General features: G+C 35.5%; 1 protein-coding gene across 1 annotated transcript in view; it reads right to left on the bottom strand.

Annotated features, from left to right (window-relative positions):
• TTC29 (tetratricopeptide repeat domain 29) overlaps positions 1-22,599 on the bottom strand; it is a 287,488-nt gene that overhangs the window by 63,548 nt on the left and 201,341 nt on the right. The window contains exon 11 of the mRNA XM_074231575.1: positions 17,758-17,983. Coding sequence (XP_074087676.1) covers positions 17,758-17,983 — 226 coding nt within the window. The remainder of the gene's footprint in view (positions 1-17,757; positions 17,984-22,599) is intronic.

Genomic DNA, 22,599 nt, shown 5'->3' with positions numbered 1-22,599 from the left:
ATTTAAAATTTTCAAGTGAGATTATGATATGAAACCCTGAGTATGGGTGAGGGAACTAATAAATCCATTTAGATTAGAGACAGCTTATTTTGCATTTGGATCTTTGTGGTTTTAAGTAATACTCCTCTTTCTAAATATTTTCATTCAGTTTGTGAAATATTCCAAAAAAAATCAGTTTGTGGTTTTGTAATAGAGGGGTCAGGAATATTTGGTTTGGATAATGTCTCTGGACCCTGGTTTTATTCATTTGTCACAAAAGGGCTATGAAACTGATTCATTTTATGTTTCCTTCCATCTTTAAATCTAAGCAGAAGTATATAGTGGAAAATATGTTTGACTTAGATTTCAGAAGAACAGGGTTCAAATCCCACTTAATCCTCCTGCAAGTTGTCTAACCCTGGCAAGTCATGAATCTCTTGGGCCTTGGTTTTCTTATCTGTAAAATGAGGGTGTTGAACTTTATGGCCTCTAAAGATCTCTTCCAGTACTCAGTTCAGGATCCTATAATAATAGGATACTCTGGACTTAGCAAACTTCCCTGTTTGTCATCTGGACTTCCTTCTTCCTGGCACTGTGTCTACCAGAAGACTTTATGTACCTATGCTTAAGAAATTTTTAGGAACAAAATTCATTAACTTAAATTTTATGATTTTAGTGGGGAATTAATTGCTTCTGCCTGCATTATTGATAATGTTATTGATCATAGAAGCCTTACTTCTTTCTCTGAGTTGGGGTGGCTTTTCTTGTCCTATAGTTCGGCAGCTCAATGGATAGAGAACATCAAGGCCTGGTGTTAGGAAGAATTGAATTCAAATCCAGCCTCAAGACACTTACTGCCTGTGTTAGCTTGGTCAAGTCACTTAACCCTGTTTGCCTCAGTCCACTCACCTGTAAAATAAGCTGGAGAAGGAAATGGAAACCTATTCCAGTATCTTTGGCAAGAAAACTCCCAATTGGGTCATGAAGAGCCATTTGTGACTGAATGACGAAAATCTTGTTATCTTAATATTGAGGGTGAACCTTTTATGAAGAATGAGGAGTGTTTCCCATCACCTAGTGGATTTGCACAACAGAAAAATTTTTCAATGAGAAGAGCTAAGAATCCCTTGGCTAACTGGCAAAGCACATTTTAATTCATATCTTTGTTTATAACACAAAGCACAAGACTTTGGAGTATTAATTTTAGAAAATCAGATTCATCCTTCTGCAGACTAAAAATTAACCTGTCCTTTCTCATTTGGGGTGTCTGTGTACTGGATGGAAGTCAATAAATCAAATCCCCCCAAGATAAAGCACACTACTATCAAATGAGCTAACTTGAGTTTTCCCCATTGGTTTAACAAAGTCTGAGTTTGCTGACCTTAAGGGCAAGGATGCCAGCACATCTATTTACTCAGGTTTTTGACTGAAGGATAGAATGAAATGAGAGAGAGAGGAGGACATGGAGTTCAGAGCATTGTTAAAAGAATTTCTATTGTAAACAACAATCAATGCTTTTAATTTTGACTGTTTACAGTATTTCAGAAGATAAAGGGGGGGAAAATGAATTTAAGCTACATCCATACTTGCCAAAGGACATGATTTATCCAGGACTAAGGCATCAGTCAAAGAGAGCTGGCATATTTTAACATCAAGAACCATACTATGGCAGACCATTTCATCTGACAATTCTATTCTAGGTCAATAGTTCTCCCACTGAGAAATGCACACCCCCAAGCCACAGAGACAATTAGTGAGGATGCAAACTAGAGACTTCACAAAATGACATAGGGATTGAATTTCAAGTCAGTCATTATGAGAAGAGGTAATGAATTCCTTCAAATCTGTAAAGAAATATTGTCCCCCCCAAAGGGCTACCTTTCTAAGTCTGATTGGCTAGGTTTCCTCAATTTGATTCTAAGTTGGCATGAAAGAGGTGGAAAGAGAAGAATGAAAATATGCAAAGGGAAGGATTTGTAGCTGTCCTGAACATGATAAGAGTTGATGGTTATAATGGCAGGAGGAAAAAAATTGAAGTAATAAAAAAATGAGTGGAAAGAAAATACTCTGTTTTTACACAAGTTAATGATGTTAAAGTAACGAAGGCGACCTATGCTTTAGATCATTCTATAAGTGATAATATTACACACATCAAAGAGAAACAAAGAGAAAACTTGTGAAATAAACTCTAGAAAGATTTCCTCTGTGTGTGGGAGATCAATTAACTAATTCATCCATCCATCCATCCATCCATCCACCCATCCATTCATCAAGATCTGTGATAATATTGGCATAGAGAGCCTCCATAACAGAAAATTGAACCACCAATCCACAGTAATGTAGAGAGGAGACTTAGATATTTGTCTGCTATATACCAAGAGGGAAAATGCTTTGCTCAGTGTCATACAGCCAGTATGTCAGAGGTAGCACTTAAACACTGAGCTTCCAGACTCCAAGACTGAACTTTTCTCCACAGTGTCCAGCTGCTTCTTCTAAAGTCTTCATAAAGAAGAAGGAAGATTGGAGAGAATTGTAACCTTTACCAGAAATCAATATTTCTCATCCAAATGGGACTGATATTTATCATATTTGCAGATATTTATTAAATATCTTCTTTCTGTATCTTAAATTCTGGGGATAAAAAGACAAAAGCAACCAAAATAATTCCTGTTCTCAAGGAGCTTACATTTTACTCAGGGGGATAACTATAGAGTAAAATTAATAAACATAAAATAGATACAATAAACACAAATCAAGACAAAATATGTTTTTATTGGGAGGGGGTAAGGACCTAAAAACTTAAGGGCCTATTGTGTTTTGAAGCATGAAAATTGGCTACTTTATCCTTGTAACCTCAGCAGGGGCCAGGGGACAAATGAGGAAAGCTGGGGGAACCTTTCCCCCAGGCCCTAGGAGCTGGACTGCAGATGACCACTTGTATAGCTTTTGCTCTTACTGAATTTAATGAACAAAAGCCCCTTAGCTGAGCCACTCACACTGCTTGTTAATGACCCCTCTGCAAGCACCCAACCCTGCTTCCCCTTCTCTTGGCGAGTATTGGAGAGTTAGAGTCTGTGCCAATATCAGAAACCAGGAATTGTGAGCAGAATCTAAAAGTAAGGCAGGTTTCGTTAGAGCAATCTGGAATTCTCTTTTATTGAGCCAAGTCAGCCAATAGGGAAGTGCTCAGAGGCAGCCAAAAGAAAAGGAAAGGAAAGAAAAAAGATCTTTCAACCCAAGGGATATGAGGTTACATTATCATTTCCTAATAAACTGAGAATGTTATCTAAGGAAACTTTTCATTTTCAACTGTCTACTGGTTAGAAAATTCTGTATCTGATAGTGAGGAGTGGGAGAAAGAAGGGGGTCAATTCAAAAGGTAGTGTCAAAATCTAATATCTTTGTAATCCTTTACAACTCCTACTAGATTAAAGAATTGTCTTGACTTTTTAAATAGGTCCTGATCTTTAGAATGATCTTATATTTGGTTTACTGGAAGCAGAAATTCTACTCATCTGTTCATCATCTTAACAGATGTTTATTTCCAAATGTTCTCCCAACTCATTCCACTCTGACTCCCTCTAACTGATTATGTCCAGATCAGCAAAAAGATCCACATCCTACATGTAAGTCATGTAAGTTATGACCCCACAGTGACACTTTTGTAAAATCAGAGTTTAAAGTGCTACCTGCACTTGAGACCTTTGTATTATTTGTCCTAGTGATGTCAATGCCTATTGGTAGGGTGAAAAGGAGCAAACAAAGAGGAGATTCACATGAGAAAGGATGGAAGAATTAAATGTATACTGGTACTTCCTATGCAACTGTCTCATAACCTATTATGGAAAAGAAAAGAAAAAAGAAAGCAAGTTTGGACCTTTCAGAGAACCTGCAGTCGGGTGCAGTGGTGTGATGGCTCAAGCCTACTGCAGAGAAATGGAAATCTGGCCCAAAATATTACTTATTTCTCATTATCAAGTTATCAAGCACATATTCTTCAGTCTTTGTATTGCTTTCACATGTAAATTAATGTTAGCAAATCAATTTTGGTTTATACAGTAGAAATCAATTAGATTCATTTGTGTCAACAAGCAGACTCTTTAAAAAAAAACCCAAAGCAAACCAAGTACTTTCAGGAGAACTAGGAGAACCAAAAATAGCTCACATCTTAGTATGGGTTAGTCCCAGAGGAGTACTTGGCCTTCAGACGTTTAGCTAATTCAATTCAGTTCAGTTCAGTTCAATTCACTGAATTCAATGTTCAATACATTCATTTCAGTGTAATTCAATTTGCCTTTATTAAGTGTCTGCTATATTCTAGACATTGTGGCAGGCAATAAGACTAAAGAGAACAAAGGAAACAATCCCCTGCCTTCAAAAAGCTTACTTTCTACTGGGGAACATATAGATAAGTAAATAAAAAATCTAAGTAATTTCCAAGTGAAGAGAACTAATAATTGGGGGGGGGGGGATCAATTCCTTTATCTCCTCTGTCAAGGACTTATAGAATTGGAAATAAAAGGTCTGCTGGCTGTAATAGAATTCTATGGAAAATGAGGTTGAGCATCTTTTGGAGGAGATAGTTTTTGAGGAGAGTGTGAGCAATTCAATCCCAAGAAGGGATCACATGCAGTCTAGTTAAGATGGTGCATTGGTTGGATTTTGGAAAGACAAAAAAAAAATAAACTGTAGGTGGAATTGAGACTTGGTCTAGCAATTCTGCAAATCAATTGAATTATTCTAAGAAGGTTAAGACTAAAGCATCCATTTTACTGGACCCAGTGATCATACTCTAGGAAAAGACAGCTAAGGAAGATAGAAAAGGCTCCTTAACATCAAAATATTTATCACAGTATTTGTTGTAGTAGCAAAGAACTGAAAACAAAGGAGGTCATCACTGATTGAGGAATGGATGAGCAAGTTGTGGAAAATGAAGGTAATGAAAGATTTCGCATAAAGGCTTAGAACCCGAGAGCAGAAACAGGAAAACAATGTCCACCTTGACCACAATAATGTAAATGGAAAGTGAAAAAGAAACAGATTGCTATAATTTCAGAACTTGGTCCCAAAGAAGAGAAAATGCAAAGGGAAATGGTGATAGAGGTGGATTATGAAGTGACTATAGTTGTGCATATTCTATTGGATTCTGTGATAAGCTAGTTAGCTTTGCTGAACTGTCTTCCACAGTCTCCTCTTCACTGTTGTTCTCTACCCTCCTTTTCACTTTCCTCTCTTCCCCTTCTCTCCTTTTCCCTTCTTTCCATTCTTACAAGGGATAATCTTCTGAGGAGGCATCCAAAGATAAGCAGCACAAAATGAGGTGCTGTATTGGAAGGAAGAAGGATAGGGGTCCTTAAACAGCATACTGCCCTAGAAAGAAGGGTTTTAGGAAGTGATCTTTTCAAAATTTTGCCTAGGAATAGGGAGAATATCTTACTTCTTCCTTCATTATCTTTCAGACTTCCTATCTCCTAGAAGACATAATTCAGGCTTGTTCTCTTAGAATTAGGTTAATTTGTGTTATTGTTTCAGTCCTGTTCTCATTTGGGTTTTTCTTGGCAAAGATACTTGAATAGTTTGCCATTTCCTTTTCCAGTTCATTTTACAGATGAAGAAACTGAGGCAAACAAAATTAAGTGACTTCCCCAGGGTCACAGTAATTGAAGTGAAATTTGAACTCAGGTCCTCCTGACTCCAGACTCAACACTCTGTCCACTGTGGAAAAGTTGCCTTGTTCTAGTACATCATGATTTAACTAGGCTTTTGAATGCTAACTTAAAGCAGCAAGGAAGCCAGGTTGGAACCTCATAAAGTCATATCTAATCTTTCTTGGTTCCATTTCCTTTATTTGCAAAATGAGGATATTGCACTAGATGCCCAAAAGATCCCTTTCATTACTAAGCCTGTCATTCACAATATTGTTCTTATAATTTTAAGTAACTAGCTTTACAGAAAACTTGCTCACCAATTAGTAACAGAACAACCAAAGAAGAGGAACTTGAAAAATATAATAGAAAGCAATTTAAAATTAGTCATATATGTCATTTTTGGAACTGGTGAAAATAAATAAATGTTAGACTATGATCATCATACGGAATAAGACCTAATATAGTTGTGCCATTTTCTTATCTTGCATTCATATGAAAAATGGAAAAAAAACACAAATGTAGGTTTTATATTGTTTTTATAAATGAAAGAAATAGAAAGGATAAATCAGACAGCCTTCAATCTGTAACACATGTTCAACACTAATTGTTGTCATTAAGCCAGGTCTGATGTTAGCCTAAATTGATCAGACCTATCACAAATAAATTGTAACATCTTCCTGCGATTGAAGGAATGCTTTCTAATGGGAAAATACTTCTATTTGTGTCTCAGTTCTCCTCTTCTTCCATCATTTTCTCTCTGGCTGGTTCATTGAGAGATATACTTTTTTTGGGACTAGTTTAAGAAAGGCAATTTTATACCTCATTTCTTAATTTTTATACTTTATTGAATGGGCATAGCCTCAGTCAAACTGAGACATGGGAAACACCTTAGCTTAAAAAGATCAAGGTCTCCCACTGCATCTGGGGACATCTCCAATCTCCTAATTTAAATCTTGCCACTTGACCCAGATACCTAGAGGAGACTATGGGGCTGGTGACTTTGTAGAGCACTTTCTCACTTTAATCCACCTTCCCTTGCAAGTCTTGGCATCACCTTCTTGCTATCATGGTCCTCTTTGAGAACAAAGACAGACCATAACCAAAAGAGAGTCAGGAAGAGGGGCTGGAGTCATAAATGGAATACTGACCGAATATGCAAGTTTAGGCAAATCAAGCCAAGCAATCTTTCAAGTCTCATGACAACTTCCTAAAATCTTAGACGGTTTGAGCAAATCAGGAGTCCTAGGCATAACGAAATAGCCTTTTGATTTTTATAGTCCCCCCACCCCAATAGTTCTTCTGTTCCAATTGAACCCTCTCATAACAAAGAAAAATGATTAAGTGAGGTAGATCAATAAAGCAATTCTACCTGATAAGGTGTACAACATTCCACAGCAATGTTCTCCCTCCCTCTTTCTTCAAAGCAGGAAAAGTGGTTTTTTTTTTTTCATTTGTTCTTGGGTGACTGTACTATGCCTTCTTTAAAGAGACTCCTTTATTAGACAAACACAGATTTATAGTTCTAGAAAACCATTTTCTATAAGGGCTTCAGGAACTCTTTCTACAAAGGCAGATAGAAATCTCTAGATTGCTTGAAGTCAGGGAGCTGCTCAAGATTAAGTGACTTGTTTAAAAGTTGGATTAGAACTCAGTATTTCCTTTAGTACAGTGCCATAATGAAAGACTTTTTTCTTTCCTATCCAACTTAAGTTCAGTGCTCCCCTCACTATTTCACTCAGTTCTGTGACAGATGATCAGGAAAATATCAATTACTATGGTTAGATTATCTGGCTAGAAAGGCACCTGAAATGAGGGGAGTGGAAGAAATCATATATGAAGACAGGCTAATAGTGCCAGATCTCATTTCAGACAGATGAAAGGTTGAAAGGGGATTGAAGCCTATAAAATCACAAAAGGTTTGGAAGGAGGAAACATATACTTACTTTTCCACTAAATAATAGAATACTAGAACTAGGGAACCATCTTAAAGCTTGGAAGAGGTAAATTTAATTAAAAAAGCATTAGCATACCCAGGAGGTAATAAACATATGATGATGATAATAGTTGACATTTATATAGCACATTTGTATAGTTTTCAATACACTTTATGTGTTTCATCTTGTTTGTTCCTCACAACTACCTGGTAAGCTAGGTGCTACAAATATTATCTTCATTTTACAGATGGAGGTAATATTTGTTGCACCTTGCTCAGCCAGCTGTTCAGTGTTAGACATAGGACTGAACTCAGTCTGTTGACTCCAAGACCAGTACACTAACCATTATTCCATAGTGTTTCCTAAAACTTGTGGAACTAAAAATATAGGTGGGTTTAAACTGGGTGGAGATAAATTCATAGAGAAGATAAGCATCCAGAACTGACATTTACATAGCTCTTTAAAATTTGCTAACATTTCACATGTATTAATTCATTTGAACCTCATTTCTGTGATGCAATCTTTTTCCAGAAATGATGAATAAACATTAGCATTTAGCAGATGAGGAAACTGAGATTTAGAGACTTTAGATGATTTTCTAAGTGTCACAGTTGATAGCTAATGCCATAAACCAAAAATTTGAGGTAGGTACTATGTTTTGGTTTTCAGGTTTTGTTTTTTTGGCAAGACAAAAGGGTTAAGTGACTTGCCCAGGGTCACATAGCTAGATATTTATTAAGTGACCAAGGCTAGATTTGTGAAGTAGGAACACCTTCCAGTGATCAGGTCCACTCAAAAAGTTCCTTTGGCATCGTTGTCTAAGACTGCAAATGAACAATACTTAAAGCATGAACAGATTACCTGACATTATGATACCTGTTTTTTAATCTGACTCAAGTCTCTAGACACTCTCATTCTCCTTAGAGTTGCAGAAATGATTTTTCTCAAGCACAATTCTGACAGCACCATTCCCTTGCCCCATAAACTCCATTGTTTTTCTTAACTGCATGACAAAAATAAACTTCTCTGTTTTGCTTTAAAATTCCTTAACAATCTGGTCCCAACTTATCTTCCCATCCTTATGGGTCATTACCTCTATGGTAGTCTGAGATGTAACCAAGCTTGTTGCCTTCCAGTTCCCTACACACAGCACTCTAACTCTTGTGTTTTTGTTCTGGACATCCTTTACTTCCTTCTCATTTTTGCCTATTAGAATCCTCCATTCTTCCAAGATTTAGCTCAAATGCTTTCTTCTGTGCAAAGCCTTTTCTGATCCTACTTAAAGTCCTCAAAATAGGGGGCAGCTAGGTGGCACAGTGGATAGAGCACCAGTCCTGGAGTCAGGAGGACCTGAGTTCAAATTCATGCCCAGATACTTAATGCTTAGCTGTGTGACCTTGGGCAAGTCACTTAATCCCATTGCCTTAAAAAAAATAAAGTCCTTAAAATACATTGTCTCTAAGACCTTGCATTTATTTTAATAATATTTGTACATACATCTTATCTCTCCTGGTGGCCTTCATCCCTGAGGTCAGGAATCCCTTTAAAAAAAATCTTTGTATCACCAGAGCTTAGTACAGTGGCTGGAACACAGTAGGAACTTACTAAATGCTTATTAACTTTCTTCTTTCAAAAGTCTTAACAGATACTTGATCTTGACTCTCCACTTTACCTTCCTCAGAGAAAACCTAAACAATTGCAGAATAGTAAGACAGACCTAGGGATGGTACTCTATTTGGAAAATGACAAGTCCTCTCAGAAAAAATTATTGCATTTCTCTTCTTCTGTATATGGGTACACTCATCAAATAGCATTGGGACAGAAAATGCATTCTTTTCTTTTTTATTGGATTTTCTACAAACCATTCTGTTTTTAAATATTTCCATAAATTTGGTTATGACAAAATAATGGACAGGAGAATAATTTTCACTGAAAAGTCATAAGAAGTGATGCTAAATCAATTTTGGGGGGGGTAATTTTAATATTTACTTTCCAATATATGGGAATCATTCTCTCCTTAATGAAAACATGACAAAGTTGACAAGAGCATACTTTTGAATTGTCATTTAAAAATTCATTTTAATTCAACAAACATATTAAGTGACTACTACAATTTGCTAGATTTTGGAAGAGCAAAAACAAAAAAAAAGGACAAAAATGAAAGTTGATGCTGTTGTTTGTAATAGGGGAATAACATGACCAATGTATGTCAGGAAAATTAATGTGGTAACTCTTCAGGATTTGTTATAATGGAGGGAATGGAAATAGAGAAGTAGCCACTTGGGAAGTTACTGGGGCAATTTAGATGTCAGAGAAAGAAGGGTTTAGAAGATGGCCTTGAGAATGTAAAGGAAGGGGAAGATAGGAAAGGGGATGACTTAACAGATACTGTTATTGGGAATATTGGGAAACACTGGACAGAATCATATAACAGTAGGGTGTGCTGCCATAGAGTTCCTTAACTATTTCGTGTGTATAAGCCTCTTTGTCTCAATTAGACAATAGATTCTTGAAGGATAGAATGACTAACATTTTTTGTGTATCCTCTAGATAATGCTGGCCCATAGGCAGGCATTTGGTAAATATTAGCTATTTGATTGGGTAAAAAATGGCAAATGGAACTAGCCTGACCATTATAAACCATTTTGAGAACAAAATGTGAGTTTTAATATATTAAAATTATTTTATATCTACTTCTCTAAAATAATGTAGTTTTTAGATTAAAATTAATTTGAATATTTACTATTAATTTGAATGAGAGAAAAATAGTAAACTGAATAATTCTCAAGGAGAGATGAATTTGACTTCTAAACTTTTCTTTTTTATTATAAATATTTTCATTTAGAATTTTAATATAAATATATATCTTTTGATACATAGGTAAATCTATTAACTAGATAATGAAGGAGATGGTTCTAGAATCATGTGATGAGAGACTACTGGACTAGAAACCAAAGGGTCTAACTTTCAATCCTGGTTGAACCACTCTCATGCTTTGTGATTTGGGGCAATTCTCTGAACCACCCTGGGTCTCACTTTATTGCAAAATAAAGGTTTCATCTAACTCTAAAATCCTCTGATCCTCTGAGATGCAAACAGTTCACTAATTTCCTGGGAATGTTTCTAAGTGAAATAACATTAGTTTATATCCTTCTAATAGTTCAAAGTACTTGTAAAAATGACCTTATGACTATCAGTAGGTCATATGATTTAAGGTGTTTTTACATAAATTGCAGTGAATCTATATTAACCCAGTCCAGTCCTCTCACTTGGTAACCTTCATAGCTTGAATTTTGGAGGAATTAAGCTGGAGAAACAAGGCTATGGACTAGTGAAGCAATCTGACCTGGGACTTAATAACAAAGTGTGCAAAATGACTGAAGTAATAGGCATATATATATATACATATATATATATATATGCACATACAGTATAAAAGCACACACAATCATATATATATGTTACACATATTTTATATATGTGTACACATGCATGTTTCACAGAAACACATAGCATGTGTATACATGGTGTATGTGTGTCTATATATATATATATGAAACATAGTGTTTGTTTATTTAAATATGTATACACATTCTTTTTACCTTTTTTGAAAAAAGATCTAAAATCCTGAGTGATAAAAAGAATAGTCAGATATTATGGAAAACCTGCAAACTGTATGCTTTTTCATGTATAAAAGGAGAAGATTCAACCAGATCATCTCTAAGATTCCACATCTTTTTAATCTGGCAGTTTGTCTAGATCAGGGGTGAGGAACATTTTTTTCTCCCAAGATATTTAATATCATCATTTGCCTGTTATATTTGGTCAAACATCTAATTAATTCCAACTCTTAAAAACTCCTAGATTTATTGAATTTCAAGTCAAACCTGCACTCAACATGGTGGCATCAGATTATGGGTCTTTCCCTGCCCTTGGTCTAGATTACTGAGGTGTCAAACACTTGACTTCAGGTTGGATGTATGTAACACCCCATTGTGGGCCAGCCAGATTAAAATTTAATTGGAAAATATAAGAAAATAAATAAAACCATAATAAAATATAGCTAGTATTAATAGTAAGAATACTTAAGTATAGTTTAGTGGCCCTGTTTCTATTTGAGCTTGACACTATCTAGAATCATTCCTATCTAATCCTTAGTCCACTTTCCAATGAATATTTCAATGATAAAATAAAACTGGAGGGAGCCAAATTATGGGCTCCTTATTCTTTCCTGTAAAAAATATTATTAGATGGTAATTATGGTGATAGCTAAGCACAGTGTACAGCACAAGCTTTTGATAAACACCTGTTGAATGATATAATGATTTAATGTTTGCAAATCATTAATGTGAAATTATGTGAAAAACAATAAATATCTAATGCACTATCCAAGTAAGTACTTATATGGATTGATTAGAATCCCAATTCTCCTGCTTCATTTGATTCTAACTGTGCTATTATTTCCATTTTATAGATTAGAAAACTGTCTCAAGAGAGGTTCTTACCTCTGGTTCTAGAGCTTGTGAATGACATAGGCTGCATTCAAACCCAGGTGCTCCTTACTGCCGTATTCTGTCTATTATTCCACACTGCCTTTCATTTAAAATACAATTTGATAAAAAAAAAAAAGTCATTTGGGACTTTTGAAGATAGGGAATTATAAATGTCTTTCAAACTGGAATGATCAGTATTTCAACAGGTTCCATAAATCTATTTTTGCATTTTGTTTCTATAGAGCAACTAGGAACCCTTAAAGATGACTTGTGTCTGGATGCCCCAAGGAAGTGTATTAGAGAGATGGCCCTATCATAGAGCGGGGAAGTGGTTAACAATGTCGGTTTTTACTGGCTATAATTACACTTCTAGGTTAATGTCCCTATTAAGATAAATGAAGGGCAGTTTTGTTTCACAGAGTACCACTGTTTCCACATGTACAGCTGCCATCTTCAAAAGACAAGATGTATTAGTCTTTTATGCAAAAGAAATGAATTTCCCCCCGGTTGCAGAGATAATAGTTCTAATAAAGAAAATATACTTTGTTCTGGAGAAATCCACAGGAAAGCCCTGATGTCTAAAGAACTGACAGATTTCTAGGTGTATTTGGGTCTGAGTGTGTATGATTTTTGGAGTGGTAGGAGATGGTGTTTGGGGGAGGGGGTCTAGGACACATTTTAATTCTTCCTAAATTCATCAGTTTTGGTGAAGATATTTCATCTTCCTCATTATTATCATCACAAAGAAGACATGCAATATTGACATCTTCCAACCCTCTTGCATCTATTAGAATAAAAGGAAGGCTCTTTGTGTTTGCTGTGTTCCCTTGGAAAGACATAAAGGTGATGGATGATTATTGGTGAATGAATCATAGCTCTGTTTTATCTATAGACCTGAGTGTTCTTGCTGGTCTATTCCCTTAAGGGGATAGGTTCCTTCTGCTTAAAAGAATATTGCTGGCTCTGTGAGTTAATGATTTGTTTGGAGGGGTTGGAAGTCTCTAAGGGGAGGATGAAGGCACAGTTTTTATACAGCATCTTCCTGATCTTTGATCTGCCCTTTACTGAGTACACGGGAGCTCTTGGCAGCAAGTTTGAGGATGCTTCTTCATAGGAGAGGTGAGTTCCAAAGATCTGAGAACTCATCAGTTTGGCAAATAATATTTTCATAGCTCATTGCCTTGACAGTATCATCTTGGGCCAGCACTAACTCTTTTTCACAGATGATAATTGAATGATAATCAAGATGTAATATTGACTCACAGGTATGGACATCTTTTCCCAAGGGAAGATAATAATTTTTGCTTAATTGGTGGTTAATGAAAATAATTTTTCAACCTAAACACATGTGTACATCTATATAGTGACTTTTTGGTTTTGTTTAATTTTTCATTTGGTCAGAACTGATCTATTTATAGCCTGAGACACACTCACATGGAAAGAATGAATATGTTTCATGACATAACATTTTGTTTTCTGATTTGTCTAAAAAAAGAATTATGCCAGAAATAGGCTATTTCCTTTACTTATTAAAATATTTTAGCCCATTTGGGAACCAATCTATTTTAGGTTGTTACCGATAGTTTTGTTGGTTATGTTTCTGATTGTAGATCTAGTCTCCCCTGTCCAAGTCAGACAATGCAATCTTTGCTGTGGGAGATCGATCTAGCACTGCGTCAATGGACCTAGATGGCTCCAGAAAAGGGAGAGAGTGAGGCTGCTAACTTTGCACAGCCCTGCCTTATTTAAATTCAATTCACTTGCAAGTCACAACATCACACTCCTGATATCATGGTGCTCTATGAAAATGAAGGACAAACAATAACAACAACTAATGCATATAGGGAAGAAAATGAAAACTTGCAAGAGTAAAACGGAAGGCTTGAAACAGAAGGCACAATAAGAATGAGAAAGAAATAACTCATTCACAATGTGGAGGGAGGAAGATAAAGGTGGGGGAAAATGAATCTATTGGCTAAATGAAATACATAGATAGTGCCAGTCCTCTGCCAGACCTTCTACAGTGTCCCAGTGAGTATTTAAATAAACTGACAAAAATTCCAGTCTTTTCCTTCTCTTGCTCCCCAAAAGGACAGCAGAGGGGGTAGAGCCAAGATGATGGAATAAAAGCAGGGGATTACCTGAACTCCCCCAAATTAATTTCCAAAAAGCACTAAAACACATCTCGAAATTAATTCTGAAGCAGCAGAACCCACAAAAGGAAGGGGGGAAAATTTTCCAGCACAAGTCAACTTAGGAAGTCAAAGAGAAAGGTCGGTCTCACAGGCGTGAGATTGAGACAGTCCAGTCCAGGCTACCTTGGCAAGTCAGTATTATGACCCTGAACCCTGGCCCAAGTCAGCAGTGAGACCCCAAACCTCCATGAAAGCCAGGAAGGAGTAAGATCATACACAGTGAAGCCCCGGGTCTCCACTAGCCAGGAGCAGGTCATGGGGGTGACTGAATTGACAACAGTGGCTATTTTTGCACAAATAATACCAAATGTAGTCAAGGTTAAAAGGAAAGTAGAAAACTGGGAGAAATATTTTACATGAAGTTTCTCTGATAATGGCCTCTTTTCTTAAATATATAGAAACCTGAGTCAAATGTATCACATACAGGTCATTCCTCAACTGATAAATGGTCAAAGGATATGGATAGACAGGTTGTCTTGTGGTGTCAAAGAATTGGAAATTGAGGGCGTGTCTATCATTTGGAGAATGGTTGAATAAATTGTGATATATAACTTTTAAGTACTATAAGAAATGATAAATGATTTCAGAAAAACCTAGAAAGACTTATACAAATTGATTCAAAATGAAGTGAGCAGAACTAGGAGAATATTGTAAACAGTAACTTGGAAAATAGTATGATGGTCAGCTGTGACTAACTTAGCTATTTTCAGTAATGATCTAAGACAATTCCAACGGACTAATTATGATACATGCTAACCATCTTCAGAGAAAGAATTGATGGAATATGAATGCAGACAGAGCATACTTTGTTTTTTTGTATATGTGAGTGTGTATGTGTCTATGCTGTGTGTTTGTGTGGGTGTGTATGTGTTTGGAAGGGGGCAAATGTGTTTTTCTTTCACAACATGATTAAAATAGAAATATGCTCTGCAAGATTTTACATGTATAACCTATATAAAATTGCTTGCCTTCTCAGGAAGGTGTAAGAGAAAGGAAGAAGAATATATGGAACTCACTTTTTTCTAAAAAAAAGAAAATTAAATTATTTTTACATATAATTGAAAAAATAAAATATCATTCAAAGGAAAAAAAACTATTTTAAAAAAGCATGACAACAGAAGGGAAGAGGCAAAACCAAAGAAATGGAAAAGTCATAAAACTAGATAACTAATACCCAGTTTTTGAGAATTCAATCTCAAGGATCTATACAAGATATTCTAAAAACTTGGCCATTTCAATGAAAGCGTTTGTTTTAATTACTGTTGTTTTAAAAAAATGTGTTTTACTGACATTTCTTTATTGACATTACAGACATTTCCAGATAACCCTTCCTCAACTCACCCACCCAATGATCCTTCACTTACAACAACAACAACAAAACATAGCACAGTGATTGAGATCTGATGCATGATAAAAATTCCATACCTCTATTGACAGGAGGGTGGTACATTTTTGTCTTTTTAGTCTAGGGTCAAGATTGGTTATTATAATTACTCAGCATTTGCAATTCATCTGTTACTAAACTTTTTTGTTCAATTTATTTCATTGTGGTCATCAAAAGATGATTAGAAGAACCTTTTGTTAATGAATTAAATGGTATTCTATTGCCTTGCAAGAGGTAATAAAGCTTTCTAATATTTAATTAATTATACAGAGAACCAATAAGTTTGAAAAAAGTTTAGTACAGATTCTCATTATAAATTACATATGTATATAAGTACTCACATGTACAGAGCTGCTAGGTGGTATAGTGGATAGAGACTAGGCTTAGAATCAGGAAGACTCATCTTCATGTGTTCAAATCTGGCCTCAGATATTTACTAGCTATGATCCTGGATAAGTCACTTAACCCTGTTTGCCTCAGTTTTTTTCTTTGTAACTATGAGCTGGAGAAGGAAATGACAAACTACTCTAGAATCTTTGTCAAGAAAATCCCAAATAGGGTCATGAAAAGTTAGACATGACTGAAAAATGACTGAACTCAACACACTCACAGATTTATATAATGTACATATGAATATTTGCATTTGTCTAAAGAGTAAGTTGGATAATAATGTATTATTTTTCAAAAAATATTCATAGAATTATAGATTTGGGGGCTTATTTAGTCCAAGCCCTTTCATTTTACAGGACCAGAGTAGTTCAGTGATTTCACCAAACTCACATAGGTACAGCAGGAAATGGAGAAGCCTGTCTGTGAACTAGGTCTTCTGATCCTCACATTTAGCATTCATTCTACTGAATCATTCACTATGATTCCATTCAAGTTCCCATAACATAAGTTAAATATTTTGCTGCATATAAATTTGATTTGAATGCAACTTTCCAAGAACACAGCTATTATGTAAAGGGAGGTTCAAAGTTCCAGAATATGAGAGATGGAAGGGATCTCCAAGACTATCTAGTTCAATTTGAAACTGACCCAAGAACTATCAACAAATAGTTATTCAGACTTTTCTAGATTAACCCAAGAAACAAGAAAATTGCTACCTTCCTAAGCAGGCCATTCCTCTTATGGCAACCTAAAATGATTACAAAGATTTTCTTTATCTAGAAATTAAATCTTCCTCTTTACAAGTTCCACTAAGTATTATTATTAGTTTTCTTTTTTTGAGGTCAAGAACAAGTCTAATCACATTGCCCACATGACATCCCTTCAAATATAGTTATTTTGTTACACCCTAAGTCCCCTCCTATAGGTCAATGATCCCTAGTTCTTTTAACCAATCTGTGTATGGCATGGTCTCCATTACCCTGAGTTATTAGCATGCTTTTCATCCATTCTCTGTACTTTTGCCAGACTGTCAATATTCTCCCTAATGCGACATCTAGAACTAGACATAATAATCTATTTTCAGTCTGACCAGGGCAGAGACTTTAACACTCTATGTTCTCAGAGACACGATCACTCTCAATGCATCCAGAGATTGCATTAGCTGCTTTTTAAGTTATTACATTGCATTATTGATTCATTGAGGATGTGGTCCACTAAATCCCCTAGATCTTTATCACATCAACTCTAATGTAGCTCCCACCTTGGGTGTAATTTTTTACTTTGCTTCAAAATTCTAACCTATTTCTTTGAGGCTAAAATCAGGACAAATGAAATACAAAACCCTTTGGAGAAAGGACATAATTTGGGGAAGAGCATGGTAGAAAAAATTTAACCTTCATTAAAAGTAGTAAATATGCAATAATATCTTGGTCAATTTTTTTTGGTCCATAAGAATAGGTTAAATGTACATTTTTATGACTCAGTTCATATTGGGTAATACTATATCTATAAAAATAGTGTGTGAAATGAAGTGAGCTCTTTAAACAGATCATAACTATCCATTTTGCTTTGTGAAATTCCTTTAAAATCAATTGGAATATTACACAACAAAGAGTATCTAACATCCCTGCAGCACAAGGTCAATCCAGGGTGGATTACTACTCAGCAAACTTTTCAATGAATCATACCATCAATGGCTATGAAAATTAAGTTATTTCTTTATCTGACTCTTACCAGCAGTGATTTCTGGGGAAATGTTTCGGTTTTCCTTCCATGTCAGAAGATGACCGAGACTCTCAAAGTCAGCCGATTCTATGTAACTGTTGACTGCGACCATCATCTGGTGAGCCTTGGCAATTCCATAGTGAACTTTGGTTTCATCCACCAGTGGGATATCCATGGACTCTGTGATTGTATCAAATGCTTGCTTAAAGTACTCACAGGCTTTTGAATAGTATCCCTGAAAGTAAAAGAGAAGGGATTTCCTTTGGTTAATCATATTTTTTTGCCATTTCCTATTTCTCACTTATATTAAGCAGACAGCCTAATATTATATTTCAATCATGGTGGCTATCAACTCCAGGATTTCATTTTAACTACTATATTGTCCATTAGAATAAGATACTTTCTAGGGGAAAAAAAGTCATGGTTGTTGCATGTACTACATAACACATCTATATACTGGTAATTTTAAAAAGAGGGGAAGGCAAAGACCCATCCTCTTGAATATAGTTGGATTTTTTTTTCAGGATAGAATTAGATGAATGTCACATGAACATTTTGAATGGCTGCTATTTTCTGTCAAGGCAAGAGAAAATTTTCAACCAAACTGATAAATTGGTGCCAAATGAAAAATAACTGATAGTAGAGGCCGCTGCCCTTGTTTCTTTTTAATTACTCAGGATTGGATTAAGCTATGGATGACTGATAGCTGTTAGTTATAATCAGATCACATCTCATTATGAAGCAATCCTTCAAGCAGTGGCAATGATAAAAAACAAAAATGTTACCTTAAAATCTTATCCTTTTCCCCAAATTTCCACTGCTCTGGCTAACTCTAAAGACAGGTCAATGATACATTGGACAGGGTACAGAGTTGGGAAGATGTGAGTTCCAATTTTGCCTCAGTTTTTACAAATTGTGCAACTCTGGGCAAGTCAGGTGGTAATAGCACTGATCTCCTGGGATCATTTTAAGGATCAAATGAAATAATTTGTGTAAATTATTTGGCAATTTTTAAAGTGCTATACAAATGCTAGCTATGATAATGCTGATTATAATTAATTGCCACTTCCATCTCCTTCCATCCCACCATGTAATTAAGTCCACCATGTAAAAGTCCTGAAAGCTTTACTTTAATCCAATCTTCTCGAAGACCCTTTGAAACTCTTCCAGTTTTCATTCACCTATACCTACTCACTCAAAACTTTCACCACCTCTTAAATACTCTTGCCTATTCCCCCATCCTTTGAATATTCTCGCCATCTCAAAAGCTCTTTCACTAGAATAAGTATAGTATATTAGGGAGTAATCTATCAAGAATAGACACTTTGGAATTTTTGTGCTGCCAATCTCAGCTTCATCTCTTTGCAGCCAGCCCCTTGCCCTGTCCTACCTTTTCCCTCTGCCAAGGGACAGATGATCCATTATTTTTTCAAATTATTCCATGATGGATCAGAATAGGGAAAATCATACAAAATACAAGACTTCATTGAGTTTTTGAGTCAGAATGTACTTTAAAGACTACGTTCCCACCTCTTTATCTGAAAAAATAAGGAAACCAAGGCAAAGTCAAAGTGAAATGCTGAAAATTAGCCCGCTGATTAGTGGAAGGATCCTGACTAAAACACAACTTTTAACTTTCTATCCAGTATTTTCTCTATGCTACATTGACTAATTACAGTGAAAGATATTAGTGAAAATGTATGGACAGATATTTGGTTCTCTAGCAAGTTCAGAGAACCACCAAAACTCACAGAATAAAGGATTAACTGGCCAGAGAGATGAGGATAATCGGGGCTGATTTGACATCTAAAAGTCATAATGATCATGTTCATGTCTACACAAGGAGAATGGAAAAGTTTTGCCCCATTCTGAGAATGGTTTTGCTGCTGCAGATGTCATTTTGAGGATTATTTTAAAGTTGTTTGGTGGGGAATTTGGGATAGCTCAGATAAGTCCCTGCCTTTACTCCATCACTTGGCTCCATCCCAGTCATGTTATATTTCTCAGGCAACTAACATTTATGAAATGTTTACCATGGGCCAGGTCCTAGGCTACAACTGAGTTTACAAATACAAGCAAAAAGAAAGACTCTACCCTTAAAGAACTTACATTGTAATGAGGGACTTGACTCAATTAATGCAGGAATTTAACCCTATCTTCAGTATCACTGTACAACTTCTCTTATCTCCCCCCCCCAAATTTTATCCCTAACACTTAGATTTTAAGAATTTGTCCCACCAACCTCCTGTGACAACTTTAGAATGCATCAATTCAAATGAGAAAGCTATATTTTAATGTTATATTACTTACTGTTATTTGTCTTGAAATCTTGACTATAAAAGAGAGAACTTTGGTGAGATCATACTTTTTTTTTTAGGTTTTTTTTCTTGCAAGGCAAACGGGGTTAAGTGGCTTGCCCAAGGCCACACAGCTAGGTAATTATTTTAGTGTCTGAGATCAGATTTGAACCCAGGTACTCCTGACTTCAGGGCCAGTGCTTTACCCACTGCGCCACCTAGTCACCCCTGAGATCATAGACTTTTAGTCAGAACATAGATGGTAACAATTAGGATTTAGAATTTCCATGAATGACTCTGATTGTAAAATTCTAAATTTTCATATGAAAGTTGAGATCATAAATGTTATTGAATCTATTTGCTAATTTATAATAGTATTCTGTTTGATGAAAAAAGAGGTCTTATGGATCTCTCTACATTCTTTCTCTCTCCTATTACTATTTCACTCTTCTGAGTATGTAAGCTATTTATTATCTGAACTCATATGAAAACACGAACTCATAAAAAAGTAAAATCAATAGATAAAGAATCATTTACTTTAGCTATTTCATTTTATAGATGAGTAAACAGATCTAAAATCTCTTGAAGGCCACACAGATAATTAATGGTAGAGAAGAGCCAAGAATTGTTATCCCCTTCCCTACTATTTCTACTGAGGTATATAACCTCTCAAGTCTAATACAACTCACCCCATCCCCTCCTCTTATTCTCTCAAACAATATCCATGATTGCCTATTTTCTTTCATTGGATAACTTTAACTATCATCAATTAGTATTGATGCTTTCCAACCTAGATTCTGATATGGAAAAATAAAAGAAAGTATTCCATGAAAAGGATTGGGGAGTAGTTTAGAAAAATTATTAACAGGAAATGAGATGATCTTCCTTAAGAGTCCGATGAGGAGCTTGAACGAATGGGGGGGGGGGTTAGTTGATAGTAATGGGGAAATGAGTGGTTGGAGGACAATATTATGGAGAGTTTTGAAAGGCAAGCAACAAAGATTTAAAGTTACAAATAAAGTAATTGTTTCTAAGGAAGGGCAAGGCTTTCAGGAGCTTACTATTTGAGGATTATTTTAAAATTTTTTGGAGGGGGAATTTAGAATAGTTCAGATGGGTCCCTGCCTTTATCATCTTGGCTCCATTCCTTTCACATTATGTTTCTCAATAAATAGGCAACAACCATTTAGGAAATGTTTATCATGGGCCAGACCCAAATATAAGCAAAAATAAAGAGACTCTATCTCTAAGGAACTTACATTATAAAGGGGGACTTGACACAATTAATGTAGTAATTTAACACTATCATCAATCACTGCTTAAATCCTTCAAACACTGCTCTTTTTTCAACAAAAAATTTTATCCCCAACTCTCAGATTTCAGGAATTTGTTTTACCAACTTTCATGACAACTTTAGAATAAATCAGTCACTTGAGGGACGTATCAACTCAAAGACTAAATTTAATGTGGTATTAATACTCACTGCTATTCCTCTTGAAATCCTGACCAGTATAAGAGAGAATTTTGTTGAGATCGTGGACTTTCATCCAGAACATGGATGGTTACAATTAGGAATTAGAATTTCTGTGAAATTCTAGAGACAGAGAAATTCTGTCTCTCATCTGTAGAATTCCAAGTTTTCATATGAAAATTGATATCACAAATGTTACTGAATCTTTGTGCTAATTTATAATGTTTTATTCCAAAAGTTTGATGGATAAAGAGGTCCCAATGCAGCTCTCTCCTTTATCTCTCTCTTCCCTCTCTGTCTGTCTCTCTTTCTCTCCCTCCTGTTACTATAATCATTCTTCTGAGCATGTAGCTATTGTAATAATATATGACCTCATTAAAGCAAAAAAAAACAAGAACTCATAAAACAGTAAAACCAAAAGATATAGTAATAATCATTTTAATTTAGCTCCATTTTTCAGATGAGTAAACTGAGTTTCAAAGTCTCTTGAAGGCCACACAGCTGATTAATGGTAGAGATGAGCCAAGATTTGTTTGATTTCCATTCACTATCATTTCTACTGAGGTATGCTACCTCTCAATTGTAATACAACTCATCTCTCCCCCTTCCTTCTCTCTATCTCTCTCAAAGTATACACGATTGTCTACTTTCTTTAATTGGAAAATTTTAACTAACTAATCAGCATTGATACTTTACATGTCTGATTCTGATATGAAAAGAGAGCATTTTATGGATAGGATTGGGAGTGCTCTAGAAAGATATCTGAACTTTGTCTATCATTAGCAAGAATAAGCAGGCCTTTGTTAGAATCAATAAGGAGTTTGGTCTAATAAGACTTGCTGCTGTTGGTTGTAATTTGGGGATGAGTGGTTGGGAGTACTATTATGGAGAGCTTTGAAAGTCAAGCTGCAAAGATTTAAAATGGGAAATGTTATAATTTTTTTTAAGTTTATAATTAAATATTTTATTTTGAGTTTTACAATTTTTCCCCAATCTTACTTCCCTCCCCCACCCCCCATAGAAAGCAATTTGCCAGTCTTTACATTGTTTCCATGTTGTACATTGATCCAAATTGAGTGTGAT

The sequence above is a fragment of the Macrotis lagotis genome, chromosome 3 (genome assembly GCF_037893015.1).
Source record: "Macrotis lagotis isolate mMagLag1 chromosome 3, bilby.v1.9.chrom.fasta, whole genome shotgun sequence".
Taxonomy (NCBI): Eukaryota; Metazoa; Chordata; class Mammalia; order Peramelemorphia; family Peramelidae; genus Macrotis; species Macrotis lagotis.
Note: the sequence above shows the minus strand (reverse complement) of the source record. Positions and strands in the feature narration are given on the sequence as shown.